Here is a 26,502-nt window from a genome sequence, read left to right as displayed (position 1 = left end):
AATAAATAATTTCTCAATTGAGACGGGCATTTTCATTAAAAAAAATTTTTTTCGCAATTAGCCTCGAAATATCAACATTTGTAAATTATTATAATGTGTTTTTATATCAAAAAAAAAAAAATTACGATTTCACTTTTGGAAAAAGAATCTTTACTGAACCCGTCGCTTGGCGACAATAAATTTTCTCCATGAGCCAGCTGATTATATTTTCGTAATGAGTTATATGTTTTGTTTTGTAAACTGTACCATTTTTTCAGATAACATGTTATTTTTTTACCATAAGTATTTTGTCCAGAATATATACAAACTAATACGGTCACTATCTTGAAAAAAGTAATTAACATTGAAATGAGATGCCAAACAATCGAGTTAAAATGGTATTCGGTACCCTTAGTCAATAAATAAATATTTGAATGCCTCTTTTTGTTTCTTTAATTCGTAGTGCTGTTCAAAGGTGTTGTTGTGATTAAAAAACTTTATTATTTCTGTCTTAGGTCTAATTTCTAATCGCCTTTACCCTTGATTGAAGTATGAACATATCAGTATAGTATCAAATCCAAAGGGTTTTAAATAAATAAATATTATGATTTAGTCATGACATTAACGGCCCTCTACGATCGACCAAATCCACTTAATGTGTTCCGAGACCTTTGATTTTATCGAAGATTTAAGGAACTACAAATCGTTGGATAATTGAAACTTATTAAATCAATTCATGTTAGGGGGGCAGAGTTTTAAAATTCAATTTAGTGGCGAAAGGTGATTTTTTTATTTATCAATAAGTTTGGAATTTTTATGGTTATTTCACAAATTCTTCATCTTTTCTCTTCTTAATTACATCTCTCAATTCCTGCTGCCATGATAACATTGTAATTTTACATTATCACCGTGTCAGTATTTGGAAAATACTGGCACTATTTTGTGATGTTACAAAAAAAATCTTTTAAATACTTTCTGCATTGCGTTGCTCAATCTACATAGGTACTGCAAAAAAAATATTTTTACAAGTAGTAGGAAATAATCGTAAATATATTCATCGCTGTGCTGCTTCCTCTATTCTTATAATATTTCATTTTAATCCTTAGTACCAACTGAAAGCTTTTATATTTGATAATGTTCTTTCGTCTTTTGACTTCATTTTCGTTTCAATGAATATTTAAAATCAAAGCCTACATCGTCTTTAAATCGGAATCCACCTAAATGAATATCGCATTCACTGTTCTGGGGAAATTTTATTCAAATTTATTCCAAAAGCAATTGGGTAGAAGGGCTAAAGGTTTTCAGACTTGTCAACCCTCAGTACATTATATGAATATTACTTCTAAATTATTCATTAAAACGTACATCGTTTCTACTCCTCGCGGGATATTTTTAATTGTTAAAGTTCACCAACTAAGATTCTCCAATTCTGCGCCAAATATGGTGTTCAAATGAAAAGAGTAGAGGTTAAGTAATAGAGTTGTTTATTACATTCATACACATTTATAATATATGCAGGAATTCCTTCTCACTCACGCGATATATCTTTTGCACACTCATCGCACTACATATAATACATATCACTTTTTGGAGCGCAGGACCTTGTTTCTGGTCTTATTGCTAAAATTTACCTTATAAGACGTATGTATACTGTAATATTACAAAACCCTTAAAGATGGCGTAGGCCTTTTGGGAAGAATTACCCTCTATAGAAGTGAGATAAATATATGTTTTAATGTATTTTAAACTTTAATAATTATAATTCCTATAGAAACCTACCAAGAAACCACATTGATGGAAGATAGATATTTCGTGGAAGGTGACAACTATTTTTATAAAAGGCTGATTCTGTGTATGTAAGGGCGTAGGTTCATTTTAAACCCTAGAATATATTTTTCCTTATTACAACGATTCTATTTTTGTTTTCCGATATTACTTATTGAGCAGGAAATATCTCATGTTTCCTATCAAATTCCAGCGAATCTTTTTACTAATTTACTAACTGAAATAATTGTCAGTGGGCGTTTCGATAAATATATATTGAGAAACAAACTGAAATGCGGATTTAAGAGGCTATTAATTAACTTTAAAATTTTACGTTCGTTAGCTATATATACATTATTTGGAGAAAAAATTGTGAATGGCATTGTAACAACAATTTAAACTTTTTTTGTTGTTTGTTTTTGGGGTGTTATGCCGTGTTGCGCTAACTCCTTCTTTAGCCGACGTTTCGGACAGCGTTGCAGTGTCCATCATCAGGGCAGATCCGGTAGATCCGAAGATGTGTGAATTTTGGCTGTCGAGTTTGTGCTTATTTGTTTGTGGACAATTTAAACACTCTAAACACTCAAATTAAACACTTTTGAATTTAATAATTAAACAATTTAAACAATTAAACAATTTAAACAATTAAACAATTTAAACACTCAAAAAAATAGTAGGCATTGGACAAGGGACGGGGTGAGGGGTCGGGTGGTCACTTAGCAGAGTGACCAGTGATGGCACGTTGAAGAAAAAAAAATGGCTTGGTTTTGAAGAAAACATTTTTGAGAAAAACCATTTGTGGTCGCCACACTAAAAAGGTTGCGAAACGATGCCCTAGGGATAGGGTAATTAATTGTTTACGCATTTTTTGATTCGAACAATTATTGAGGATTTCATTGAAGCCTGAAGCATGGCTCGAAAATTGAACGTACTAGTTTAACGCGACTGGTCTATAAGTTATTTCGATAGCTCATAACATAAGTTGAGTATAACAGTCTTCCAGGTTGATTAAGCTTAAAAAAAAAGTATTTCAAGGACTAAGAAAAACAACTCATTTTAGAATATTTCTAATTCGTACGAATTTTCTAAGCATGTACATTTTATAAGCATGTACATTATATAAGCTTGTACATTTTATAAGCATGTACATTTTATAAGCTATATAAGCTTGTACATTTTATAAGCATGTACATTTTATAAGCTATATAAGCTTGTACATTTTATAAGCATGTATATTTTATAAGCATGTACATTTTATAAAAATGTACCTTTTATTAGCATGTACATTTTAAAAGCATGTACATTATATAAGCATGTACATTTTATAAGCATGTACATTTTATAAGCATTTACATTTTATAAACATGTACATTTTATAAGCATGTACATATTATAAGCATGTACATTATATAAGCTTGTACATTTTATAAGCATGTACATTTTATAAGCTATATAAGCTTGTACATTTTATAAGCATGTATATTTTATAAGCATGTACATTTTATAAACATGTACATTTTATAAGCTATATAAGCTTGTACATTTTATAAGCATGTATATTTTATAAGCATGTACATTTTATAAACATGTACTTTTTATTAGCATGTACATTTTAAAAGCATGTACATTATATAAGCATGTACATTTTATAAGCATGTACATTTTATAAGCATTTACATTATATAAACATGTACATTTTATAAGCATGTACATTTTATAAGCATGTACATTATATAAATATGTACATTTTATAAGCATGTACATTTTATAAGCATGTACATTTTATAAACATGTACATTTTATAAATATTTCTATTTGAAGTTCACTTTTTTTCAGTTATGAATGAATGAATGCAAATCTTGGATGCGGAAATTAATCCACTTCTCGAACTCCGATCAAGCAGAAACTCTATAGATAGACTCGTTATCGATGACAATGCATCAATCACGTACAAGGAGGAAACTTACTAGTATAAAATAAAGTTTACCTATTAAAAATCTGGTCAAATTATTTGTTTTCCTATTCAAAGGACTGCTTTAACGGATGAATGAGTTCCTAATGAAGTATTACTTAAAAGCGAATGTTTAATGAGGAAGGCGGAACACGGTTCATACTAATATTGATATTGATATTGACATACTGATATTGTCACTTTCCGTCATGATTATTATTAGAAAAAGAACATGTTTTCTCGATATATTATGAATGACTAATATTTTATCGGAAAATTTGGATGTTTTCAATTTTTTTTAAAGGATCTTTTTTCGAAATCGGATGAAATTACAACAGTTAATATACGAAATAAATGTTAGTCCTACCTAAGGTTGGTATAGTTGTCGACTCCAGTTCCTGGGTTTAAAGGTTCAATCCTCAATCAATACATTTTTATTTTTTTTTTTAAAAAGAAAGACAAACATTCCCGGGTTACGAATAACCCAACAATGTTTGAAAATCTCCTACTACCACCACAGAAAGCCGAAAATGTTGCTTGTGTTGTGATGGAGGACTTAGCCAGCCGAGGAATCGAACACGCGACGCTCGGGTGAGACCCAAGCGCTATGCCCACTCAACCACTGACCGGTCAATGTTTCATTGTTTTTTTTATTGAAAAAGATTTTAAAATACTGTATAGTAAAAAAACTGTTTTTTTTTCGGGTTGACTATAACTTTATAGTCATTTATTTATTATACATACATATGTATAAACAATATTTACGAAATTATACATGAAAATAGTGCAGGCGACTATTTAAAACAATTGCAGAAAAATAACTATAAAGTCAAAATATCACTGAACTTGATCTACACAGCATGCAGGGACAAAACATAAAAAATCCAAAATATTTTTTTCTGTTTCAGTTGAAAAAAATAATTATGTGTTAATCAAATTAAATTAAATACTTTTATTAAATTATTCCACTACTTGATGAAAAAAACTTCAATAGGGTATGCTTATATATTGAAATTGATGTACAAAATATATCAACATCATCGTAGTATTTGTTTCCTAGCTCTTGAATCCGTCGCATAGGAGTGTGATATTGGGACGTTGATATAGAATTGCTTCAATAATATGGTAGGTACTGTCTTGTAACCGACCTGCTTGGAGTATGAAAAGAGATTACATATAATAAATCAGGGGTATCAAACATTGAATTAATAATTTTATACAAACAGTATAAATCGGAAATAATTCTACGATCAGATAATTTTATTAAATTTAATGAACAAAGTACGTTATCGTAATTTAGGTTTTCTCTAAGAATGCCCATTTTAAAATTTACATATCTTAAAAATTTATTTTGGATTCTTTCAATCGCATGTGAATGAACCTCATAATTTGGGGACCAAACAGTGGAATTGTTTTCTACATGACTCCTTACTAGTGACATATATAATGTTTTTACAGTATTTACATTATTGAAATCACTAGATACCCTTAAAATAAATACCAACATTTTCAAAGCTTTATTGGTTATTATTTCAATATGCTTGATAAAGTAAAGTTTTGTGTCAAACCAAATGCCTAAGTAATTTATTTCCGAGACAGATACTAACGACATATTTTTAATGGAGTAATCAACAAATATTGGATTCTTTATTCGATGAAACCTCATAATTTGACATTTGCTTATGTTAAGTTGCAAGCGGTTATCACGACACTATATAATTAATCAATAATTAATCTTTATCTTAATGTTAATAATTAATCTTAATCTTAATTAATTATTCTTAATTAATAAAAAATAGGTATTAATGGTACGCTGTGCATTATAAAATATACTGTTGATTTTTTTATTAAATGAACTTGTTATGAAAGTTGAACTATTCGAAGCTGTGCAAACGCAATAATAATATTATTTAAAGAAAATTAATCGCACGGCTGTAGAAGCTCAAACCGCCGCTGCCTTCGTAGAGCGTTGGTATTAGGCAGGGAAGTTACGGTCTCCAAAACGTATTAACGTTTTTTTATTATAATTAATGGATGCTGCAAGGTTTGAGAACTGTTGGGATGTGGAATATTATATTTGGTGGACATTGATAAAATATCTTCACAGAAGATAACATTTTTTTCTTTTGACAACTTTTTATTGGCTGCAGTTTTCATTTTATTTTATTTGACATCACACAAGTGCTCGGAGCCAGAAAAGCTATGAAATAGGCATGATCAACAGAGGAGTGAGAATAATATTGGGTAACCATAGACAGATAAAGCCTTTTTTTCAGAATGGTTAACTAATTTTGAAAAATAAATTTAAAAGATCCTCACCTCTGGACCATGTATTTTCGTAAAGATATGATCAAGTATTTGCACAATGAAATATGATTAAGCAAAGCTCACGTATACGTGAAAGCAGATAACTAACCTCACGCAACACCATCTGGGGAGACCTGGTTAGAAGGATATATTTACCCTATCTCCAAACAAATCAATAGAACCGCTAACCGCTACCAGCTACCACGTTATGTAGATTGTGAACCCTCATACATTACCAGCGGTAACCGCTTCCCGTCACTCTCAATTATTATTAATTACCTTAAAATTACAGCCCTTATATGAACACCTAATCCCCACAAGCTAAACAATGTTGTCTGAAAATTTTACCGAGTAATAATAATTACACATGTTTGTTAAAATTTGTTACTCGTATTTATAAAAAGTTTTATTAAATTACACAGCCTGGAAAACAGAGTGTTAATAAAAATTCACAGCATTCACTTGGAATTAATAAGGTAGAAATAGTTGAATACAACACAAAATATAGACTTACGTAATTTACGTGCCTAATTTATGAAAGCTCAGTGATTTTACATATTTACAGTTCCGACAGTCACCATTTTTCTAGTGAATTTTACTTTCTTTGAAAGAAGTTCCGTTTTAATATTTTAACCCTCTTGTTGAGTTTTGCATTGTAAGTACATTAATAAGGCTGAATCTGCATCTTTTTATTAGACCTACCATTTAAATTGTGATTTAGTTTTCTTGAAAGAATTAAAAGAATATCGGAAGCGAAAATTAACTCACTGATATACTATCGAGGTAAAACTCGGCAGATAGATGCATTTTGTCTCGAAATCTCAACATTTGTTAAGTTGGTACTTGAATTCTTACCTACTTTATTATGTACCACATATTTTACTTCAAATCAGGAATTATACAAAGACGACTGTATATGTATGTATTTTAGAAGGTATTCATGTATATACTATTTTTTTATTACAAGATAATACATTACATAATGATAACAAAGTAATAATGTATTATTCCCAATGAGTTTATAAAACTCATTTCGGGAAAGACAACATTAGAAAGGACAAGGCAAATAAATAAAATACATTAAAATAAATTAACGCAGATGTTATTATGGAGTACCAGAGAAAGATTGTGTTAGTCATTAAAGAAACTGCTAAGGAAATATCTTTTAAGAGCTTTTGTCAATGTTTTTTTGTTAGTTGCCGGAAGTTTTAAATTACTAGGTAATGCGTTATATTGTTTATGTGCAATGTATTGTAAGGAGTTAATTCCAAATTTGGTCGTGTAAGTAGATGATGATAAATGTATTTGATTTTGTGATCGTGTTTTGTGCTGGTGTATGTCAGAATTAAAGACTGGTTTAGTGTTGGTGTGTGAGGAGTGTTGAATTATTTGTAGAATGGCAGTTGTGATGTTATACTTTGGCAGGACTGTAAAAGGAAGTATTTGTGTCTGTGAGTATATATCTTTGACATGTGTATCCCATGGCAGATTATATATATTACGTACGACTCTATTTTGAATTACTTGTATTTCGGAACTTTTTTTTTGGTAATGGTTCCCCAGATACTAACTAGATAACTCAGGTGGGAGTGGATCATAGCATAATATGTTGCACGCAGTAAAAATGTGGGGAGCACACCTTGGAGTCGATAAAGTACAGCGGTTATCGGGGAAATTTTGGATTTTACATTCTCAACATGGGAGTTCCACGAGAGGTTAGAGTCTATGAGTAACCCCAAATATTTCGTTACTTGAGCATGTTGTAGCTTTTCATTTCCAAGAATGATATTCATACCCATGTTATCTTTTTTTCCGAAAGTAAGGTAATGGGTTTTTTTAATATTGAGGCTTAATTTGTTTAATCGAAGCCATTTAGCCAGCTTTGCGAAATCTTTATTCATTAAAGCTTCAAGTTCCTTCAGATTTTTACAATGGTAGTAAATCACAGTATCATCAGCGTTAAGTTGAAGTTTTCCCGAGATGCCACATTTAGTTATATCATTGATGTATAGTAAGAAAAGTAGAGGTGCAAGAATCGAGCCCTGTGGCCCTATGATATTCATAGTCCTTATCACTACGGTTTCCTTTTTCGAGACTGGCTGTAGTTTGCTGTGATGGTATTATAACTTTTCTTCCTAATTTTTATAACTTTAATTTTAGGTTGTTTTTAAACTTGTTTATGTCAATAGTATTTTAAATTTCGTTTCGAAGGGCATAATATAATTTTGTAATGACGTTTTGGATTGAAAACGTTCTGGAATATATTAAATAAATTTATTGATGAAGTCGTAAAAGAAAATCGGAATACTTTCGGGACAAACAAACTGGAACTTGCCAACAGTTCACTCCTTACTGATCTTGAATCCCATCTTCAACTCCGCTAGCAAAAGTTGAGATACGTATACTTGATTAACGACGCATAAAATCTAGTTGCAATGGTTAAGTCATTCCAACTTCTGGTTCCGTTCTCACCTGCCAATTCCTGTTGACCGGAAGTTGGTTTTATTACCCGCTGAAAGTTTTCCGCCTACGTTTTCCGTTTCCAGTTGCATTGCAAATGTAATAGAAATGGAGCACTCCTGCTTTTATAGAAGCTTAAGTGGTTGATACGTGTTTTTGCAGGCTAAACATTGAACAACGGTGCTTGGGTTAAACTTTCAAATGCTTAAGGCTATATTCTTTTTTTAATTTTATCCAGCTTCCCGCCACTACAGAATATTTAAGAAGACTTTACCTGCCCAGCGATATTTAAACCACACTTTTGAGTAGTTTTTTGTTTATGCATTAATGGAACGGTAAAAACTGTTCGGCATTTGCAAATTTTAGTTAAGCTATTGAATTTTGGATGGAAAGTACATCAACCTTTTTTATATGGGTTATATTTTTACATGGGTTTTACAAAACTGTGTATTGTTCAGATTTATTGTACGAGTAATCTATAATTTTTACATTTTATTCCATTATGTTTAAAATTTCACGTTATTTAAATTAGATTTGGTTATAGCAATGAAAATTTTACGTGATGCATATTGCAGTATTTAAAAATTAATTTTATTCCTAAGTACTATTTTCTATTGTATGTAGTTATGCACATTAATTAATATTATTCATTCATGGTTGCATGGGTATTTGTTTTCATGTTATACGGAGGTAGAGAGACCTGACTTTTGTTTTATTTTCCAAAGAAGTGTTTCTTTTTTATGTCTTCAGATAATGCGTTAAACATTTCAGGAATTTTATGCCTCTTTGTTCTATGTATCTACGTGTATATTTTGTGATTTATTATTTATAAACATTTGTGCTTCTATCTGCTTTGTGGGGTAGTTGTGGTTCACGGGTTTTTTGTTGTTATTTATTTCCATGTTCTGGAATTCATCCAGCGTGGGGAGTACATTAAATTCCTAAACTTCTTTCTGATGTCAATTTTAGGAAATGGAGTTGTATTTATTATATTATTATATTTTATTTAAGTACGTTTTGTAAATTAATCCATATTACTCTATATCCTTTAATTTATTCCGCTGATGCGTTATAAATACAGTATAATATATTATTGCTAGAAGAGTTTTTGATAAAATTTCCCCAATACAAATCTTTTAGACATATTTTAATGTAGTTTGACCAGTTAAAGTTGACGTGTATCGTAAGACCATGGTATGTAAATTGTCATTTTTCTCTATTTGACGTTCAAAATGATTGTCTACGTCTGATTTAAAAAAACCTTGTATAAAATCCGGGCAATGCCGGGAACATCAGCCAGTTTTCTATCTCCAAGTAACGCAAACGAAATCACCTTCGACCAATATTGAGCCCCTGTCTTAATTTTCCCGAAATTCGGTTCTCTTTTGGTTGAATAAAAAATAAATATGTCAAAGTGACTCTCTTCCTATCGTAAAATACGTTTAAAAGGGAAGACATTTAAATATTGAGAAAAATCTACTACAAAAGCAATGGAACGTATCCATAATGATTTCCTTTCCATCCCTCTCCTTTCCGGTAAGCCTCCGAAAAGTACGAAATCGGCTTTCAAACAAGTAGGTGCTTACACAACACGATAATCGCAAAGATCCGATTCTTTTTCTCTACGGGGCAGCAAGAGAGTTAAATTTTTTTTTTTATAATTGGGCATTTAGAATTTTTTCATCAATATAAAGTTCATATTCCATCATACTGAAGAAATAAAGCCACAGAAATATATTTCGCATATATGTGTGCCTGAAGTTGGCTAATTTTTCTCTTCCTTCCACTGAAATTGGTAAATAATTTACAAAAATCTAAAAAACAGAATATTCATTTTATTAACCTGTCAGGGAAAAAAGTGTGAAGAGTTTTAATGTTAATTGGTGACACACATATCAAGTACATCTGTAAGCATTAGTCTCCAAATTAAAGTGCAATTTTTTGTGATAATTTTCTACCAGATTTATAACTGATTTTAAATTACCCTAAAGACATTTTAAAGTGCAATATTTTAAGCCAGGCGAAAGCAAAATTATATTTATACTAAAAACATATTTATTTATTTGATTATATTTTTGTTATTTATGTTTTTTAATATTTTTTGAAGATGGTTCTGGCAATAGTTGATTTCGTAAACATATTTTATATTTTCTTATAAATGAGTTGAGTTAAACCATTTCCTCCAAATAATTATTTAAATACATATTAAATATTTTTTTTAAATACCATTCAAAAACAAAAACTCATTACTTCTAAAATAACAATTTCTAAAATGCACGTCTGTCAGACTATCCTTAGCAGAATATAAACAAAAAATTTCAACTTAGTGGCAGAGAGTTGAGTCAGAAACATATTTTTGTTTCGTTGTCATCTGTCAACGTGTACAGAGCACCTGACCGGACATCAGAAGGCACGGGTTCAATTCCCGTTCGCGGCATTTATTTTTACTCGGGAGATATTTTAAATTTGTATTAGTATTTCGGATGACTAATTATTGCTTATAATTATCAGTTAATATTAGTTTGATATTGAGAATTCCGAATTACAGTTACAAATTTGAGATAAGATCTTATGTACGCCATACATATTAGTTAAAGTGTAAAATGTTTATTGAATGGTTTGATGAATACCAGCGAATCTATTTGAAATTGAATGTCAAGTAGGAATATTATAACGATATGATATTATTTTGCAAAGTACCAAAATAAATATATTATAAGACTAGTATCAAACGGTTGTTTTCAAGGATTAAGTCTGAAGGTAAACATACAGGCTTGAGGCTACGATACCAGGAGAGATTAGATAGTTTATCCGTTTTATCCGCAACGACAACATAAAAGCTTCAGAGAAGAGCACTTCAGGTAGGCTGTGGGAACACCAAGAACTTTACCTAAAATAAGCTTTGTCACTATGCACCTGGGAATATGCATCCGTTGTTGTTTGTCTAGTACTTTTAAGTCAACGGGAAAACTTTCTGGGTGAATTTTCAATGTAAAATAAATTTTGCATTGGAAAATAATGGCTTATCGGGAAAATGGCTAAGGATTAAAGATTATGTTTTCTTTTTGAACGTATTATCTTATATTAGAAGAAGAGTATTTTAAAACCATAAACATCATATCTTATCAATACTGTTTACCTCTATACATGGTATCCGGAAACTAGTGGTACAAGCGGGAAACTTGTCTAGTTTAACTGCTAGTAGTTAAGATTCAGTCTCAATTACCAAATGATCAAATCTACACTAATACAGTTGTTAATATTTTAAAGAGTTTTTATAAATGGTTTATCATATAATCTAACTTGCCATGCTGTTGTTATAATAAAAACAAAATAAGCAACACGGAAGGGAAATAAAATGCATTAAAATATTTCGTAATTCAAAAAAATACTTACGCATTGCCCTGGTGATAGATACTGTAATGCTATCCGAAACGTTCGCTACAGAAGTTGGTAGCGCAACACGGCGTAATACCCCAAAAATAAATCACGATAAAATTAAATTTATGTTCGATGAAGTCTGAATGTTTCAATTATTTCGAAAAAAAATATATAGTGACACGCCCTTCAATTAATCGCAATCGTGCCAAACGTCTTTTCTACACATTTCAAACATGAGAATTAACTTACTGAAATAAACCAGGCTATGTTATTTATTTTAAACTAGTAACTTTGTAGTAGAGTAATGAGGTGTATGAGTAATTATAAAGTGTGGGTTCTAACAGACTGAGCAAATACACTATTAGTTGTTTTTTATTGTTATTTTAATAAAATCTCAGTTACTTTATTAAGTTAATCTGATCACGATTATAATTCCAATCCAGGAAATATAAAATCATTGCACGTGGCCTATTGAACGTGTCCTGCGAAAGGTCTGCATGATAATGTCAAAGTTTACCAAAAAAGGAAAAAATATTTTCTAGACACTAATACTGAGGTTGCAAATGTAAAAACATGCGACAAACAAAAAAACGGGGTTTGATTAAAATGTATAATGTAATGTAATGTAATTTAATGTATATTTTTTCTTCTTAATAGATAGTTTTTTGTTGTTCTACGATATTTAATCAATACTGATTTCATAATGTTTTGTAATACTGTTTGAAGCTAAGAACGTTTTCTTATTGGGAGTTGAAACCCATCTTAAAATTAATGTTAATGATACAATAGTACGCAGGTACTATAAACGTTACGGATGCCAGAATCTCACAACTCTAAGACCATGTTTAGTCATAAAGGAAATTCAAGGACATGTTGTTAACAAAGTCCGAAATGTAGCCATTTCGGAAATATTGGAGAGTTATAACTCTAATAAGGCCATTAAATCTCTCGGAGCCTTGATTAATGCTGTAATAACCTTACAACAGTTTGCTTAACCCCCACATCATCTGCCCTCTAACGGGTGAAACTAGACAAGCCCTGCCTTGTTAGATATCGGACGCAATTGAACATTGTTGTTTTTGTAAGACAAATAATTAATTATACGTCATCATGTGGTATGCCTCTAATACTCTAACTCTCAGGTTGGGATGTTTCATAAAAGATCAAATGAGTATTGCTAATTTATTAAAAATCTCTTTTAATTATTGTTAACCCGGTTAAAAACGGCATTGCAGGCCGTTTTCTGATAAACTAATAGTAATTCCTAACATATCGGAACACGTGTTCATTCACCTGAAGTTATAAGCTTCCCGTGCGGTGGCAGAGAATTGCCCTGAAAGAATGCATTCATCCTTCCAATAACATATCTGTAGCACTGCAGTATCTCGTTAGGTGAAGTAGTTGGCCATCTGCATTATTATTGGTGACTTTTCACGGCTTTGGGATGCAGTGTAATCTACCCAAGGTTCTGACGTTTATTGATGTGCAAAAAGCGTCTTTGTTATTCGCGTATTTTAGGCCCATGTTAGATTTTGAAGCTAGTGATTTATAAAGCAAGTACAAGGATTAAAAAATGTTTAATCTCATTAAAAAAAATTCTAATAATAAATCAATTAGAAAAATTATCCAAAAACCGAAAGGTTCAAACGCATCGGCTTGGAGCACATATATATTTCTTCCAAATCCGATGGAAATGTTTCAGCGGTAGATTGGTAACTATGTGGCGTCATCTGATTCGAATTCCCATTGTGCTACAACAATTCCTAATGGACCCAAATTTACTTGAAAATAAGACATTTAACATTTTAGTTACTATTGTAACGTGTTTACTAACATACTATACTGGCAATAAAACGTTAATGTTAAGAGGAAGCTACAAGCCAAAAATATTAGTATTCTTGGTATGCCTTATTTCGTCTCGAATATAGGTAATAGGCATTAAAAACGCTTGACAGAGTCTATGAACGCTCGTTTTCAAGCACAAATTGGTTTTTATATAATTTTATTCTATTAATTTTTTTAATATTATAATTTTATAAGAAAGAATACCTAATTGATGAAAAAAAAGAATCAAGAAACTGTCACAGATAATCATAGCTATAATATTCTATTTCATTTAAGTTGTTTCCTTAATGTGTTCATAAATTTCTATAGAAAAAAATACTTTTTTTAGCTTACATTTATATTTTTTACTGAGAAATTAACAATGTTATTTGTATTCTACTCAAGGGAAACGATAGAAAAACCTTCAATGTATCTAAAGCACATTTTTTGGTATTCATAATGTAAACCAATTCGTTATAAAGATTAATCGAAAATAGTGATTTAGCATTAAGCTTCGCCTTAAACGGTTAGCTTAGTAGCATATTTTTTTATTATTTATTTATATTTTATTATTCCAACATCCCTTCTATTGATATGCTTATCGAAGATAGTGCTCCATCGTAGCCAGAATCAAGTTAGCCCATCAGTAGCTGGGCGCACTATACAGGGACGCACTTCTTTAATATTAGTGCACATCTGCTGACCCTGAACAAATTACAAATGCGCTCCACTGTTGAATTTGGCAGCCACCTCTGGTGTGGAGCCCCAAAACACTTGGAAAAAACATCAATTCTTGCACATAAACGCTCGATTCGTTTGATAGATTTTCCCATATGAAACGGATTGCAATATTTAGAGATCATTTGAGAATACTGTCCCTGTTCCGCCAGTATTTCAATGGAAAAAGATAGCGTCATTAATCCCATCGATCCAATCAGGAAACACGACAAACGCGCACCTAACGTCTGTACACTTAACGTATATCACTATAGAACGGGTCTTTTACACTGCTTTCTGGCTTCTATGTTTCCTCCTTCCTGCAATAGTAGTCTCCTCAAGGCCCATGTTCATTTCTCAAAAATATCCTCGACACAGCATCCCTAAAAGCGACATGGGCTCCTGCGTGAGCCAAATTTAAAAAATAATCAAATAATATTTCAATTTTATTTTTATTTTTTATTATAATAGTTACCTAGTTATAAATATCCTTATAAGCATGCATCACTCTAAAATATGTAAAAAATAATGTAATTAATTATTTATACTAGACAAAATACTTAATAAAAATAAAAATATATTTTTTTTTAAGTCGGAGATCGTCGTTAAAATGTTGTGACAAAAGAGAAAAAAATAGTGAATGTAACAAACGTAACTCGTTAGGTTCAGTTCTCTGCCCAGCTGCACTCTGCAAAGAGACGCTTATTTGAAATTTGGTATACAGGGCGAAATCAGCATTAACAAAAAAAGGAAAAATTATATTTACGGTATTCGTTCATCACATTCAGAATATCCGTTACTATTTTACGCCTATGATTATTGTTAGAAGGCTTTGGAATAATATTTTTATTGCCACAAATGAACCAATTATTATACCACTGATCGCTGAAGGGTTCGCAGGAAGTGGTAGGAGTTCATGGCGACCTATCTCATTTGGAGTTCAATCGGAGATTAAAGAAGGGAGACAAAAAAATCAATTATCTATAAATCCCACGTTGGTATTTTATATCATAATTAGGGATATTCGCTATCTTTTCAACTTGAAAAAAATTACAATAGTAAAGGTATTTTTACTGTATTTTTATATTGACATTTTCGATTTGCCGCAAAAAAGGCCAGTTCGTTTTTATTCGTGGATTCGATGGATTCGTTGACGTTGCGCCGGGCAGCGTTGGTGACAGCCTTCTTAAAGACATTGGCGTTTTCTATGTCATTGTGGTCAGTTGAAACCACTTTGGAATGTGCGGTTTAGATCTTTTTTGAAATGAATTATTATTTTAAGGTTACATTTCTTGCACGTTAATCAATATCAGAAAAACAAACATTAAATCCTTACACATTTTTAACAGCATTCGTATTTTGTGAAAATACCGCATTATTTATATTTTTCACTAGATCTAAAGCAACTTCATAATATCACTGCACCAGAGGCTAGTGACATAACAGCAAGATACAATTTGGCGATTGATTACGGCTAGTGAATATAATAAAGATTATATTTGATAGAGCAAATACAGAATAAATTCCTCAGGTATGTCCATATGCGGACGCATGGAACCTATCCTAGGTTCATACACCATTTCGACTTACTTGAGGAAACTAATTCTGTGAGTCTGGAAACTAGGCGTATAGCAAGTCTAGCCATTATGTCTTTCAAAATTTGGAACAATTTTATTGATAGCCCATTCCTTTTGTGATGCTATGATTTATACGTACCAGATCACTACAGCCGAAGTCAATATCATGACTTATTCAGAGTACCAAAAGGCAAAACCGACGTCCTGGCAAAGCATAGCATGACGAGGGGAGTGGTGCTGTTGAACAAACTAGCAAAGAATTTGTATGTAAGTGACTGTTCTCTAAATGACCTAAAACAATTATTGAAGAGTCACTTACCTAAATGCTGATATGATATAAAATTTTACCATATGTAAAATTTTACTGTAACTGGAGTGAATGTTCTGTTGTACAATAAAAAAAAATTAAAAAATATATCGTTAGGTTGTTATATAAGTTGTTTTAAATTCTAAAATCTAAATTTACGCAAGGATTTGTTAAACATCTTGTTAAAATAAATATAATTTATATGTAATAACCATAGACTAAAGTATGATACATCAATGGTAATAACACTCAAACCTGGTAATTAATAACAATCTCAGTGATCAATACTTCAGGCCATCTCTCGAGGAACCATCAAAATGAAAACACTTTATGTATGTTTTACTGATATACCATTTATGTTATGCTTGATTAATGGAGGATAAGAGCAACTCATAACAATCTTATTATAATAACAACTTAAAACGCTAATGGTGTTCCGTTCAAATTTGGTGTTAACAAATCTCATAGTCGCTGCGCACGGATTTACGGAGCTTACGGATTTCTAAAGTTTACACACTCGCACGGTTTATCGCTGAAGCGCCAAGAGTACGTAAGTTTTGTATAAACTATTTCTTAGAACAGAGGCCCATGGTTGTTGATTTTGAAATATACGCATGGATTCCTTTAGGACTAGCTCTTGAGCAGTATTAACACAGACGGGTAAATTTTTTAGCGCAGAATTTGAAAAGCGCCCGTTGGTTTGGTTTTTATAATGCAAGTTTGTCTAATTTCATTATTTTTTTAAGGGAGTTTACAAAACAAAGGAAAAAACCACCACTGGTTATAATCTTTAAAGCAGCAGGATCAAGCTATTCCACATGAATTTCATAATACTATTTCGGTTATTTTTATCCTCTTTTTTTAGTAATTAAAAAAAAAGATACGTACAAAGACAAAAGTTCTTGACTTCTATTTAAATTAGGTATGCTTTGTTCACATGAAAAGCCTTAAGTGCAATTTTATAATTTCAATCCTGATCTAGTATGGAATAATTGGTAGGAATTTTTACACTAATTTCCGCGCTACAATTTCGACGAGCGTTGTTTACTGCCAATAAAAACAAGATATTGCAAAAAATTCAATGGCCTGTGATTAGAAAAATCATCTACTCTGTATAAAAAACTTAGATCGGGTTGGTTCACGTAATTTGAACAATCCATCAAATTTCAAGTTGATTTTTAAGTTCTGTGAAGGTTCTATTCAAGTTTTATTATTATTATGTCATTATTGAAAATATTAAAATTATTAAACTGAAATAATAAAAGAACTTGAATAGAACCTTCACCTAACTTGAAGAACAACTTTGAAATTTGATGAATTGTTCAAATTACATTAGACAACCCGTCCATAGTAATTATGTTTTAAATACGTTACTGTCACTCACAATAATGATTTCTCGCGTGTTTTTCTTTAAAAAAATGTTTACAGGAATTGAAAGTATACACATTTAACAGCATTCTCTGATCATTAATTCATGTAGCCATTCATGACATACCTCCATGCACTTAAAATTGACCCCTCCCCCCCCCCTCCCTCCATCCCTCCCTCACTCCCTTTCAGATTATAACATCTTGATCAAAGAAGAAAACTAGACCATTTCGGTTATTAAATGGTTTATTTGGTTATTATATATTAATCCCGTTGTCAAGTGGTTAAAATCCTCGACTAAAAGTCGAGTGGTCTACGGAAATATTACATTTTATTTCATTATTACAAGTCATTTCACACTTAAACATTAAAAGCATATTTGTGGCAGGTTCCAGATTATTATTAGATACTCTCAGTATCGCTCAGGTGAAATAACACCATTGCTTGTTCTAAAAATGGCTCGTTGCTTAAAATGGCTTAAGCCGTATTTGGTGACCTATGAATAATATATAATAACAGGTTCACAAAGAAAAAAATGTACGAAGTTAATAAGTATTAATTATTCTTTTTACAAGCATACAGTTTACTTTGAATCATTTGTGGGCTTAAGAACCTACAAAATTCCAATTAAAAAAATGACTAGCTGACGTGTACCCGGTGTTACTCGGGGACCTATAAATGGTTTGGGATAAAGTTTTAAGGTTATGAAGTACCCGACTACTTTAGGGAGCATTTTTAATGTAGAAATATTATTATTTTATCGTAATAAATATTCGTTTCATTTCTTCCTCAGGCATTCTGGACTTCAACCAAGCACTTCCAAGTCTTACATTCTCTTTATGCCTCGTTCTTCGTTCATCACTTACGTCGTATTTTCTCATAAATAATTATTTGATTCATGTCTTCCTCGGGTATCCCCGACTTTTTCTGCCATTCACTTCAAGTAGTATTAATAAATCCACTTAAGTAATGTTAAAAAAAAAAAAAAAAATTACGTAAACTTTAATTCGACTCCGTATCTCACTCCATTGCAGAGATAACGCATTTCTAAAGCTTTCTCGGGTGTCCCCAACTTCTCCTACCATTAAAATCACTCTCTAAACACTCCTGAAACTATCAAGAACAAAGTATGAAATTTTCAGTCAAATCAGTTCAGTAGTTTTTGAGTCAAACAATGAAACATATAAAGATAATAAAAATATATAGAAGACAACAAATACATTCTTTAACTACATACAGTATATATATAGTATATACTTACACTTCTCAAATTATACCGAATCCATTAAATTTCATAATTTTAACTCCCTCCAAACACGACGTCTAATTTTTGGTCAAATCTTGTTATTTAAAATCCTAAATAATGGTCTGGACTCACCAGAAATAACCAATTTAATAAATAAAATTTAAATACTGAAGACAATATTAGTGATTTTTTCAAACGAAAATCACTAATATTGTCTTCAGTATTTAAATATTATAATTTGAGGTTTTACTCAATAAGTTATTCCGAAAAAATAATAATTTAATAAATCTTCATATTCCGTCTAGATCAACCCGACAATCTGATTTATTTTATGTACCCTATTGTAGAACAAACATTCGAAAAAATTCCCCAATTCCTCGTATATGTGCACAATATTGCTGTTGACATTTTTGGTAATAACCTAAAGAAATATCGATATGAAGTAATGCGTACGATCGATTATTAATATAAGAGTATGGAATGTATCAGGAGCATCTCCTATCCTCTTCCCATTTTCCCCTTCCTCTCCCTTTCCTAGCACCAAATTAATTTTAAGATACTAAAACTTCATTTTTAATGCACTTTAACATAAGAAACTTCTGTGGCTTGACTTCAGTTAACTTGTATATTTATATCTAGCATTGTTTATTATATAAAAGCTGTTTGTTTCTTACAAAAATAAATAAATAAATATTGTCCTGGTATTAGACAACAGCTCAAAATTCATGCAGAACTTGCGCAATGGATTTGTCTATATTTTGATCAGAGCAACCGGGTACATATTTCAAAATCGTCAAAACCCTTTTTTCCGATTCACAGCATCTCCCAAATGCAGGTGCGCCATAGTACCACTGGTATGTAACACTGAAATCCTTGTGCGATAAACCAACATTAAAAAACTTTCCTCATTTTAAGGACGCAGATCATAAAATCAATGATTTCGAAAGCAGTTATAATCAATCTCGTTTGACGAGCAATTTATTCCTCCGGAACAAAAAAGTTTGACATAGATTGGGTACGTAACTACGAGTACCTATTATAATGAGAATATTCACGTTACTTGAGATACTTTTTACATTAATTTAAAGTTATTAATTTGTTCAACTTACCAAAAAGAAAAATAAGGAATGTGACAGTTATCCAGTAAGAAAGCACTTTAACATAAGAAACTTCTGTGGCTTGACTTCAGTTAAATTGTATATTTATATCTAGCATTGTTTATTATATAAAAGCTGTTTGTTTCTTACAAAAATAAATAAATAAATATTGTCCTGGTATTAGACAACAGCTCAAAATTCATGCAGAACTTGCGCAATGGATTTGTCTATATTTTGATCAGAGCAACCGGGTACATATTTCAAAATCGTCAAAACCCTTTTTTTCCGATTCACAGCATCTCCCAAATGCAGGTGTGCCATAGTACCACTGGTTTGTAACACTACAATCCTTGTGCGGTAAACCAACATTAAAAAACTTTCCTCATTTTAAGGACGCAGATAATAAAATCAATGATTTCGAAAGCAGTTATAATCAATCTCGTTTGACGAGCAATTTATTCCTCCGGAACAAAAAAGTTTGACATAGATTGGGTACGTAACTACGAGTACCTATCATAATGAGAATATTCACGTTACTTGAAATACTTTTTACATTAATTTAAAGTTATTAATTTGTTCAACTTACCAAAAAGAAAAATAAGGAATGTGACAGTTATCCAGTAAGGCTCCATGAATTTTAATTTTGTTTTCATTTTGTTCTCAAAATCACAACTTTAATCTAATAAGTTCAACATCCAATAAAACACCTCAAAAAATTACGCATTTTAAAATATAATCATTTAAACAACACATAATGTAGCAATAGCTTTGAACGGATCATTTATTTGATTAAAACACATTAAAGTTTCAGATGTTATGAAACATTGTTTATAAGACACTGATTTGCATCAAAAGCAAAACTATTTTTTTAAATCAACAAAACAAAACAGTACTGTTTTTACGCTATTTTTTTAAATGTTTGTTTTTCACTTTTTTTTAATTATTTATTCTTTTTCATCTGACAAAGAATATGACACAGTGGGCGTGCCTTAGTAGCAAGATGAATACAACCGCTGCGTGTGAACGCTTTCACGCGACTGAAACTGGAAGCGACTGAAAGCGCCTTCTGAAATAGCTGAAACGGAGGATAGCGAAAACGTAGATTATCCCCGAGCGAATTTGCTCTCCGGCGAGTGCGAGATTCCCTCCGCATATAAAATCCCTATTATTGTCTCCCCCAATGAGATAATAATTGAGATGATCATCATACACTGTTACATTGATATTTCATTACATGCCTTGCTTCTTTCTTTCAGTTTTATTTCCGACTAGCTGACGTGTACCCGGCGTTGTTTGGTGTTATTAATGGTTTGTAATAAAGTTTAAAAGTTGTGAATTCTATTGTACCTGAAAACTCTGTCTATTTTTAAGATGTAAAAAATATTTCTAATTTTAATTTATCTATTTATTCCTTTAGATTCACACACAGTAAAATATGATACAAGTTATAATTAAAATATTTTTAATGATTATAGATTATTGCACCTTATCAGGTCGAAATTAATGGTTCATAACTAGGCAAATTGCCCGTTCCAAGGAACCAAAATATGTGAAAGTAAGTGTGTGATTTGTCTATGTCTACAATATATCTCATTAATGTTTTAATTTGTGATGTTTAATCGTTACAATCTTATGATAGAGTCGAACTTGAGCTGTTGTGTATGTTTCAATTGTGTATGAGCAATAATTAGAATAGTGGAAGATATATATAGTATAATAATAATAAGTGTTTTTATTATCTTTTTTTTTTGTGTAACAAATAGATATAATGATATCCTCACTGGTATCTCCCGTGCTGAGGATTTCATTTACTTATGTATAATTTAATTATAAGAAAATTAATATTACATCAAAGTTACAAATAAATTTAATTATGAACAAATATCATGAAATATATATATATTTTTTTTTAATAATTTTAAAATAAGTAAGATGTTTTTTTTTATATATATTAATATATGAAGTGTTTTTTGGTATAGTTATAAATATGAAATGTTTTTTGGTATAGTTCAGTTGATTCTGTTTTAGTCTGTGTTTGATTTCAGTAAATTTTCTATTTCAGATCTTCCTATGTTAAGTATCCAGCTTTTTATTTCAGATTTAAATGTTAAAGTGTTGAGGTTTTTGAGTGTGAGTGGTATTTTGTTGTAGAGTTTAATACTATGATATAAGAAGCTTTTTTGCCCAAAAGTTGTATTAGTAATTATTTGTTGGATTAGTTTTTGATCATGAGATCTAGTGTTTCTATTGTACGTGTTTGTTGTTATTTCTTGTGTTTTGTGCTTATGAATGTAAATGAGTATAGTTTTAGAATATAGTTGTTTAAGTGACATGATGTTAAGATTGGTGAAAATTTCGTTAGTGCTAGTTCTTACAGGAACTTTCAGTATAATTTTCATTATGGCTTTTTGAGATTTAATAAGTGGATTTAGTATGTTTTTATTTGCACTGCCCCATCCGATGATACCGTATTCTAACAGTGATTGGCAGAGAGCCATGTAGATTTTGATTAAGTCTTTTTTAATGAGCACATTCCTGATAGTTTTGAAAAAATAACTTAGTTTTTTAATTTTATTATCTAAATAGCTAATGTGATTGGTCCATTTTAAATTTCCATCTATTTTTAGACCTAGATACGTTATATGGTCAACGTTTTCTAATGAGGGACAATTACAATGCTCATTTAAGTGATGCGGGCTATGAATTTTCAAGTTAAGGTTTTCTTCAGAGTTTTTTGTATTTTTTATTTTGAAAGTGATGAATTTGGTTTTATTAGCATTTAGTGTAAGTGAATAGTAGTCTAGCCATTTTTTAATCCTGTTTAGTGTGTCTTCTGCTTTCTTAAATGTTTCTGTCCAATTATTTCCATTTATAAGGAGAACAGTATCATCCGCATAACTGATGATTTCTCCGTCACATTCTATGTGGCATAGGTCATTAATGTAAATTAGGAACAGAATCGGACCCAGAATACTTCCTTGAGGCACCCCGCATTTGACATCAATACACTCACTGGTTATGTTGTTAAGTTTCACAGTTTGCTTTCTATTTCCCATGTAGCTTTTAAAGAATATCAGTTCATTATCAGTGATCCCTATGTTAACTAGTTTTTCAAAAAGATGTGAGTGATTTATTGTGTCGAAGGCTTTAGAAAGGTCGAGAAATACTCCAATGCATTTTTTATGTGAATCTAGAGAATTTTTAATATATTCAATTACTAAAGCTATGGCGTTGGATGTTCCTAGATTTTTTCTGAAACCAAATTGTTTTGGTGATAATAGTTTATTTGATTCTGGGTAATCGATGAGTTAAGTTTTAACTGTTATTTCTAAGATTTTAGATAATGTGTTTAGAATTGTGATTGGTCTGTAGTTATTGATATCTGTACGATTTCCTGATTTAAAGATTGGTGTAATAGTCCCTATTTTGAGTTGTGATGGAAATCTGCTTTCCGTAATAGATTTGTTTATTAGGAAGAGTATCGGTTCGGTAATTTCATCTTGTATAAATTTTAATGTTTTCATTGTGATTTCATCACTACCAGATGAAGATGTTGGTTTGAATTTAGAAAATATTAGTATTAGTTCTTGTTTAGTGATAGTGTGTGATTAGTCTATGTCTATTTATTATGTGACGTTTTTAAACATTTTTGAGATTCTCCTCTACCCAGTCCAATCAACCATTTAATTATTATTGGGCCTATGTAGTATATTAGGTAGAGAGCGAGTACATTATTTTGAGTATGTGTTATCTTGTCTAAATTATTCATCAGGGAGAGTAAGAATACATATTGCCTATTATTGAATAACTGATAAAAACATATTATAAAACAAACATTAATGTCTAATATAGTGGAGTTGTATAGCAGCACAGTAATTTGTAACATTACTCACAGTAATTGTCGTTGAATAAGTATTACTTTGTTTACTTTGTAAGTATTTATCAACATGTCTTAACATATGCCACATTTTACAACATATAAGTAAAAAAATATTTATTATTTAATAATTTTAATATTATATTTAATTACAATAATGACGTATTGCCCATCTCATTAGGTGTGTAACGCCTGTGTTGAGATGGCAATTTACAGAGTGGTAGTTAACTTGGTTTTTGTTTAGACAATATTATGAAAAGGCCACATAAAATAAAATCAGTATTTTATTTTATTTTTAAATTAAACAATTCAAGAATGAATGTAGAGGATGAAGACGAAGCGAGAATAATTTTAAGTAATTATTTAATAAAATTTCATTTTGATCAAAAGGCATAGTGTTCATAAATAAACACAGTGTGCACAATTTTTTTAATATGTTATGAAATACTTCTAATGTATATGTTTATCGGAGGTAATCAATGATTTTACTTTTATAGGAAGTTTCGGTTTGTGTGTTTCTAATGTCACTAGGTAGAGAATTGAATAGCTTAATGGCATTGTATTTAAAACTTTTTTTCATAGGAGGTCTGACAAATTGATTTATTTGATCCTGCCATATCTTCCTCTGGCATCTCCGACTTTTTCCACCATCCACTTCATGTATTATCATGATATCCAGATTTGTGGATATTATTAAAAAAAACACATTATTTCGACTAAGTATCTCATTGCAAAGATAATTCATATTTGACTTTATTGCATACTTTAATGCAATAAAGTCATTTACCACTGTCTACTTAATTGTTATTACTAAAAAACTACATTACATCAACTATTATTTGACTCCGTATCTAATTCCAGTAGAGCGATCAGTGTTCCTCGGGCATCCCAACTTCTTCCACCATTCCTAGTCCTTGAATACTCCTGACATTAACAAAAAAAATTGAAATCGGTCCTAGTTTTTGAGTCTATAGGGAGAAAACAAAGAAACATTCATTGTCATATAATATAGATAGACTAGTGTTGAAGTTATTTTATCGGCAGAACTATGAAAATGACTGCTTTTTTGTATGCATGTTTCCCCCGTTTTTGATGATATTATTGCATTATAGGTTATACAACCAATAACCCATATATATGTTACATTCAAACAATCCAAAATTCTATGACTAAATTTTTGATAAACAAAAGTATTTATGCTCAAAGAAGAGATATAAAATAATTATATGAGTCAGTTAATATATTACCTGTTCTAGGGATATTATCACACACACAACACAAGTTTTATTCAAAATGAAAGTTTTTCCATTCCAAAAATTACTAATAAAAACGCCCAACGTACTTTTTCTTATCTTTTGCCATTTTTATTTGATAAGATGCCAATGGATGTAAAATGCGAATCAACCTGCACAGCCGAACAAAAAAAAATGGTTATTTGATCGAGATTTTGTTTATTGATATTGATATTGTTTGAAAATACATTAGTATCTATTGATGTTTGTAATTGTATAAATATGCCTACAAGACTGTTTAAGTATGTAATCTACCTTTGGGTGTGTATATTAATGTGATATGTTGACTGTGTTATATATATCTCTGTATGTATTTTATGTCTGTGTATTGTGGTCACTTGAAATGTTATTCTTCTGTACCTGTTTATTGTATCGTGGCTTCTCGTTATGTTTGCTTTAGGGTTATAATTAATATTGTTAACGTGGCCTGCTGACAAACTACTTTGGAAGTTTAGAGGTCACTTATATTAAAGAATAAAAAATAAGTACAAATGATTTATATGGGTTTATTTTAGGGAAAATGACAGTTTACAATGTGGTTGGTTTATACATGTGCTATTTAATCAACTGAGAAACTAATTGTAGAATTCCTTGTTATACTAAATATGAATTTAAAAATCAAACATTATATATAAAACAATTTTTAGCAGGTATTATTTGCTATGTAATTATAACCAGAAATACTTCATAATTTATGCCATTACACAAAAATTTTGTGTAAATTTTGTTCAGTTTGGAAATTAATATATTTTTAATAGAGATTTTATATTCATTTTCGTCACAATTGAACAATGAATTGACAAAAAAGAATCTTGTAAGGCGAGCATTTTAATTTTACATTGTTTTCCATAAAAAAATAATTTCCATTAAAGATTCATTATTTCAAATCAATTCTATTTTAATCCAGGATTGGCATTAATATTGTTCACGATTTTTTAAACCGTAACATTGCATCTGAAAATTGTCTACTTAAATTCTTCATTTAATTAGAGGCAAACAAAACTCGTAACTAGGAAAGTGAAAGTGTGGAGAGGAAAGGAAATAATTACCTTGATGGCTTTAGTCTACGTAGTCATACTAACATGATTATAGGTATTCTTTAAGTGAATACCAACCGTCTGATGAGGCTGAGACTTTGGCATCTAAAATTTGATACGTTATGAGGCTTGTAATATTTTCGCCTTTTCACCATTTTCTTTTATTTTTATTTGTTTAAAACAATATAAAATTTTCTTCTCTCTTGGCTATGACCGATATTTAATTTTTTCTCTAAGGCTTTGCATATGTGTTCGCAGGGATGGAAAATTCCTCCCCTACAACACATAAGCCTCCATGAAAATTGGACCCTTTTCTTT

General features: G+C 30.7%; 1 protein-coding gene across 2 annotated transcripts in view; it reads right to left on the bottom strand.

The window, feature by feature from the left end:
- The window catches only part of LOC149417285 (uncharacterized), a 100,608-nt gene extending 79,608 nt beyond the window's left edge, over positions 1–21,000 (bottom strand). For both annotated transcript variants that reach the window (XM_089639973.1, XM_089639974.1), the window contains exon 1: positions 20,565–21,000. In XM_089639973.1, coding sequence (XP_089496099.1) covers positions 20,565–20,631 — 67 coding nt within the window. In that variant the 5' untranslated portion in view covers positions 20,632–21,000. The remainder of the gene's footprint in view (positions 1–20,564) is intronic.
- Positions 21,001–26,502: the final 5,502 nt, after the last annotated feature.

This window comes from Hesperophylax consimilis, chromosome 15 (genome assembly GCF_061612785.1).
Source record: "Hesperophylax consimilis isolate HC1 chromosome 15, BYU_Hcon_1.0, whole genome shotgun sequence".
Classification (NCBI taxonomy): domain Eukaryota; kingdom Metazoa; phylum Arthropoda; class Insecta; order Trichoptera; family Limnephilidae; genus Hesperophylax; species Hesperophylax consimilis.
Note: the sequence above shows the minus strand (reverse complement) of the source record. Positions and strands in the feature narration are given on the sequence as shown.